Genomic DNA, 6000 nt, shown 5'->3' with positions numbered 1-6000 from the left:
AAAGGGTGGATACTTAGAACCAAAGGGTGGATACTTAGAACCAAAGGATACAGTGCTGAGGTCTTTATGCATGTGAGAAATTGCAGGAAAATGAGATGTATGTAGAAGCACTACAAGCTGAGTAATTGAGTGACATCATGACTTTTTACATTCTTGATCTCTTCCTGGGTCGTATAATTTCTATATGGTAATTAACTGACAAGTTCATATGTGATGGTAGTTCACTTGTGGAATGTTACATTGAATTACATTCCTGAAATGTTATGCTGTGAAGAATCACTGCAGTTCCTGTAGTGTTTCTTCTAACATGCCGACAGCTGAGCTGGTTAAGAGTAGTCTGAGAAGGGCTTAACCTGTCTGGCTCCCTCCCACATCCTTTAAACAATAGCACGCACTGAATTACTGTATTATCTCTGTGGTAAGTTCTATATCTTAATTAATACTTTCTTCTTTTTTCCCCCTCTAGGTGCCTTAAAGAAAGATACTTAAAAATGTATTTCTCAATTAAGATTTTATCTGTATATATTGTAATATTAAATTTATTTTTATTCAAACATCGGGGTACTTTAAGCTGATTGCGGTGATAAAACGCGCTCAGGGACTGGCGGTAGCGCTGAGGCGGGCGGGGCGGCGCTCCGGGCGGGACCGGGCCGCCATGCGCCGCGCCGTGGTGGAGTACCGCGGCTGGAAGGAGGGCTACCGCTGCGGCTACTGCGCGTCGGCGCAGGGGAAAGTCTCCGCCGGTGAGCGGGGGGAAGCGGGACGGGGCCGGTGCCGGGAGCCGCGCCGCTGTGGGAGCGCGGCCGCCCTCACTAAAGATGGAGGAGTTCGGCGGTCTGCGTGGGGAAGCGCGGTGAAGATGGCGGAGTTGCTCCTTCCGGCGGGCTCCGCCCGCGCCGTGCCCGCAGCAAAGATGGCGGCGGCGGCCGCTTCCGGCCGGCGCGGAGCGCGGTGTGAGGCGGCGGGCGGCGGGGAGCTGCTCTGAGCCGGGGAACATGGCGGCGGCCGGCAGCTCGCCGACGATCGTCGAGTACTTCGGGGGAGAGGACGGGTACCGCTGCGGCTACTGCAAGAACGAGAGCGGCAACCTCTCCCACGGTGCGGGCCGGGCGGGCGGGGAGCGAGCCGGGCTCTGAGGGGGCCGCTTTGAGGGAGGGCCGTCTCTGCGGCTCCGTGCTCTGCCTGGGGCACGAGTGCCCCGACAGGGCCGCGTCCAGCTCTTACGAGCTGGCGGTAATGCTCGGCTCCTGACCCAAATGTGACCCAAGCGCGTCAGGTGCTGCTGTTTGGTGGCTGCCTGCAGAAGTTACAGGTTGTTGTGCTCTTTGAGTAACTGAGGTGAGCCTGCTTGCTTAGGCATGGCTGTGCTTAAGAAGGCTAAAACCTCGTGTTTCGCAGGTGATTTCCTTAGAGAAAGGCAGCTTGTCTTCACGGCGAGGCTGGCAGCTTAAAGCGTGTATGTTTGGGCAGCCCAGGGCGAGCCCAGTCCCAGCCCCGGGGGAAGAAATGGGAGGAGAGGAAAACTTGTTGCTGTCTTTTAATCGCTGATGAGATTCACATGTAGCCATGTCCTTGAGAGACATCTGTTGGTGTCCTGTTAGCTGTGTAGTTTTATGTAACTTCTGTAGAACTTGTTACATCTTGTGTTGAAATGTAGTTGTTGTTGCCAATCAAGCGTGTTACTGTTTCCTTCAGGTATGTGGGCACATTCAATGACGGTTCAAGATTACCAGGACCTCATAGATAGAGGATGGCGAAGGTAAATATAAAATGATACCAAAACATCACCAGCTTAAATTCATTCTTCTTTTGCTCTCCTTTTCTAATAGAATCCCTTGACCACAGAAAATGCTACTTTTCCTAAGGTCTGTTTTTAGGGGTATGTGGGTAGATATTTTGTTGTCATTACTGGAGCTTATGCTTGCAGAATAAGGAGCAGAAATGAAAGAGTATGTGTGCAAGAGGAGTGTAGTGGAAACACAAAGTCACAGCTTGAAGCAGTGATTGAGCACCTGGTGGAAGGCAGGGCCAACCCAGAGCAGCTCAGGTGCATGCAATGCAGCTGAGTGACTGGAAAGGCTGGAGCCAGCATCCACCCCCCTCCCAGACCTCATATAAGGGCTGGCAGTGGAGGTGAGGGGATCTTGCTGGAGAACCCTGCCTAACAGAGGCTTTCCAAGAGTAAGCTGTCTACTTTGTTTCTGTGTCCGTGGGTGCTGTGTTTGAGCATATCCTTGTTTGCTGCAGCCTGGGACTTGGCTACTCTGCTACTGTTGCTGCACTTTCCATTCTGTGACAGTGTACAGGTAGTTCTTGTCAGCTGCTTGCACTTCTTGGGAGTAAGTGAGGATGTTCAGGTGGGAATGTGCTGGAGAATCTAGGGTATTATTCTGATACATAGAAATCACTCTAGATGCAACATGCTTTTCTTAGTTGTGCTCTCTGGTGAACTTTCATTAATGAAAATTTATTTATTTTGGATGGGTAATATGTTGATATAATGGCAAGAAGCTGTGGACCTTTCTCTTCAGCTTTTGATACTATTAGATTTTGTTGTTACTTAAATGTTGGTTAACATTAATATTGTAAGATAAACGATGATGAAAGCAGTATTTATTATTTTTAGAAGTGGAAAATACGTCTACAAACCTATCATGAATCAAACGTGTTGTCCTCAATACACAATAAGGTAAGAGAGTTGGCTTATGGTACTGTAAGTGGTTTGAGCATTTAAAGTGTGTGCAGCCATCATGTTTATTGGCTTAAACACACAGGACTTAAATTCATCTACTTTTCATTATACCAAGTATATTCCATCGAGTTTGTGCACAGGCACGTTGGTAACTCTGTGATGTTGTCATTGGCTTTGTAATGTTTTCCTGTATGCAGCCTGTACCCTTCCCTTTTGTTTTGCATTGCAGTCCAAGGCAAGAGTTCAGTGACTGCTGTTTTGTTTGGTGGTGCAGGTGAACCAGAATTCCTGTCTCTCCAAAACTGCTTTAGTAGCCCAAATAAGAGAGGCTGTCAATTGAGTAGGTATAAATGACTCTAGATATGCTTTTCTGCCACTAGTGGTTAGATTCAATGTTGTGTCTATCGGTAACTAAGTTAAAAATTTCTAGTGTATTGTCCTCCTAGGGAGAACTTTTCTTTCTGTAGTGCTTCAGGTCACAGTGGTATACTTTTGTGATTACTGAATGTGTGTGTATTGCTATAATAATGATATAATGGAGAACAGGAGAGCATAATATGATCAAATGAAGACTGTTGATAGACTATTTGGCCACTTATTACTTCATAAATTTCCTTGTATTTTGAAGAAATATATGAAGCAGTCATAACTCTTTTGAAGGTGCCAGGCACTGCGTTTTCAGACCTCCAAATCTCACAAGAAAGTTCTGAAGAAAATGTTGAAGTTCATTTCGAAAGGAGATGTTTCAAAAGCAGTGAGTGAAGGTAAGAAACTCCTAGATTTGGAAAAGGCAAGACGGATGTTTGAAATGAGGACCAAGTTGCTGACTGACTGATTGAATGGCATCAGTGTGATTTGTTGTTTTTGTTTTCTGCATGCAGTCCCCTTTGTAAAGGCCTGACTAGGTTATGTCTTTACAGTATTTTGAATCAAGGGCACAGTGCAGTGCAGAGAACAAATTGTGGCAGCTGCCTTGCTCTACTGGAGGATATTCCATTGCTTTTTTGCATGTACCAGTGTATTTTCAGTTTTACATCTAGACACAAGCTTGCTTTGTAGCTGATGCTGTAGAGAACCAGGCTGTTATTAGCTATCATAAAAGTGATAATCGGGAGATGACCAAGCAGGGCAGTGAAAAGGAAGCAGAAACAGGAAGAGGGGTTTTTCCTCCAAGTGACTGAGAGGTGACACTTTGCTTATCCAACACCAAAACCAGACACTTTCAATTGTGGTGGAACCTGTCGTGTCTGAGGCCTTATTTCCCTCTTCTGACAGGACTTGTAGTGTGAAATTAGTGGAGACCACCCAATTTTATTGGGGAAAAAATGAATCTCTTATTTGTAAGATGATGCTAGTAAGATGGCAAAAAAGCTTTCTGTTTTTGGACTATTCCAGATCTGTTGGAAAACAGTTGCAAAATTGGAAAGAAGTTAATCTCAATGTTAATGGTGCAGGGTGTGAGTTGTGGTTACACAGCAGTAAGTCAACTCATGCAATTTGTAATTGTTTACAGAAGAGCCTATGGATTCCCATGTAGAGGATGCAGTCTCATGTGGTTTTGTACATAGAAGTGAATCTCATGTCAGCGAGGCTGAACTGACTCCCTTAAATGAGGATCACACAGACAGAGTGGAGAAGGAAGATGAGGACAAAGGAGAAACAAAAGAAGAGGTGAATGTGAAGAAGGCAGAGTTGGCTTCTCTTCAGATACCTGGAGATAAAGATGCAGCAGTCCCAGGAGAACCATCATCTTCTACTAAAACTGTTCATGCACCACCAAAGCCAGGTAGTTACGTTTCTGGTAGTAATTGGAACATGTTTGCATTACTTGTGGGTTTTTAAAATCCTTCTTTTTTTTTTTTATCTTGCCTAGTAATTCAGAAAATTGTTGTTTCTTGTTCTGTATACCCTTGCCCATCTATGAAATTATAACATGTGTATTGATAGATGCTGCATGTTGCTTGTTTTTGTAGTTTTTCCTGGAAGTTGCACTGATTTCCATCATGCTCAGCTTTCCAGTGTAGTTACATAGTTATATAGTGTAGAAACAGAAAGTTACATAGTTATATAGTGTAGAAAATACCTATATACAACTGACAGTTCTGATGTTTGAAAGCTGTGTAGATTGTAGTTATATGTCAAGGTGATTGAATGTCGTCAGACATCAGGATCTATTTCCAGTTTGGAATACTTTTTTTTGCGCAGAAAGACATGCAATTCAGCTTTCTCTTTCTTCTATGGGGATGCTGTTACTCAGACTTAAGTACCTTGAGGTGTGTTTCTGCTGCAAGAGTGCTAGCTGCGGGGTCAGGTTAAGGCTTAACATTATTTCCTTGTGCAGCAGTGGGAAACCAGTTAGAGATCTAACAAGAGTAAGTATTGTTTTTACACTTCTTTGTATCTGTAGGCTGTCTTGTTATGCCAAGTGTACACCCCATGATTATACTCCACTAATAACTGGCTTAAGGCTGCATAATGTTTTCATAGCCTGTTTGCTGCAGACCTGACTGGCAGTAGAAATACACCCAGTCTAATGATGTGTGCTTTAAGGAAACTACATAGCTTTCCTGGGGGGGGAAGGGGGAGGTTTGAAGAAAAGTACAGATACTGTTCTTCTGTTTCCTAGTTGAGATTTTTCATCACTTTGGGAGCTTGCCTTGTTCTAGATTTTTTGATAACTGGCTTAAAAAGCAATGTCATAAGCAGATATGAAACTGTAAAATTGTAATAATTTCTACCTTTTTCTTACTGTGAACTTAAAATTACATTTCTGTGAGGAAGTATGGTAAGTGTGTGTACTAAGTAAGGCAACCTTGAACCTTGAGCATCTTAACAGTTGACACCAAATGTCACAGCTGGTATACTGTGTGCCATGGCCCTGTCTGTTGCACTTGCAGAGAAGTCCTTGAGGGTCATTGGATAAAAAGAAAATGCAGGGAAGTTGTATGGCAACTGTTGAGACATGGCCTGAACCACTGATTGAGCAGCTGGGAAAAGGACCTGGTCAGCCCTAGGAGCACAGGTGAGGGCAGTTCAGCTGTGTGACCAGAAGGGCTGGAGCCTGGCTGCACCTCTCTTAAACCCCATTCTTAAACTACCACTGGGTAAGGATCTCTGGTTGGAGATCCCTCCTTTGTGCGGAGTCTTTCCTGCAAGCCTAGATCTTCAAAGATGGGTGAGCACCTTTACTTTTCCTTTGAAATACCATCTTCTCTGCGCTGGTCCCTCTGCTGTTGCACTCCTGTATTGCCCTTCCTCTGCATTAACCTTTCTGACTGTGACAGAAGTTTTGCTGCTGGGGCGTTCAT

At 44.6% G+C, this 6000-nt stretch overlaps 2 protein-coding genes across 7 annotated transcripts in view; both read left to right on the top strand.

Moving 5' to 3' along the window:
- Positions 1-554, top strand: part of NSMCE4A (NSE4 homolog A, SMC5-SMC6 complex component) — a 9314-nt gene extending 8760 nt beyond the window's left edge. The window contains exon 11 of the mRNA XM_042863913.1: positions 467-554. The gene's annotated coding sequence lies outside the window, so the exon portion shown is untranslated. The remainder of the gene's footprint in view (positions 1-466) is intronic.
- Positions 555-654: 100 nt separating this feature from the next.
- The window catches only part of ATE1 (arginyltransferase 1), a 69848-nt gene continuing 64502 nt past the window's right edge, over positions 655-6000 (top strand). For 4 of the 6 annotated variants that reach the window (XM_042863783.1, XM_042863781.1, XM_042863780.1 and 1 more), the window contains exons 1-5: positions 954-1098; positions 1696-1759; positions 2627-2689; positions 3353-3456; positions 4206-4478. In XM_042863783.1, coding sequence (XP_042719717.1) covers positions 996-1098; positions 1696-1759; positions 2627-2689; positions 3353-3456; positions 4206-4478 — 607 coding nt within the window. In that variant the 5' untranslated portion in view covers positions 954-995. Of the gene's footprint in view, positions 744-953; positions 1099-1695; positions 1760-2130; positions 2182-2626; positions 2690-3352; positions 3457-4205; positions 4479-6000 lie in introns of those variants that run through there. The other 2 variants (XM_042863782.1, XM_042863785.1) reach the window with 2 other exon arrangements.

This window comes from Lagopus leucura, unplaced genomic scaffold (assembly GCF_019238085.1).
Source record: "Lagopus leucura isolate 7727_CA_CO unplaced genomic scaffold, USGS_WTPT01 Super-Scaffold_741, whole genome shotgun sequence".
In the NCBI taxonomy this organism is placed as follows: domain Eukaryota; kingdom Metazoa; phylum Chordata; class Aves; order Galliformes; family Phasianidae; genus Lagopus; species Lagopus leucura.
Note: the sequence above shows the minus strand (reverse complement) of the source record. Positions and strands in the feature narration are given on the sequence as shown.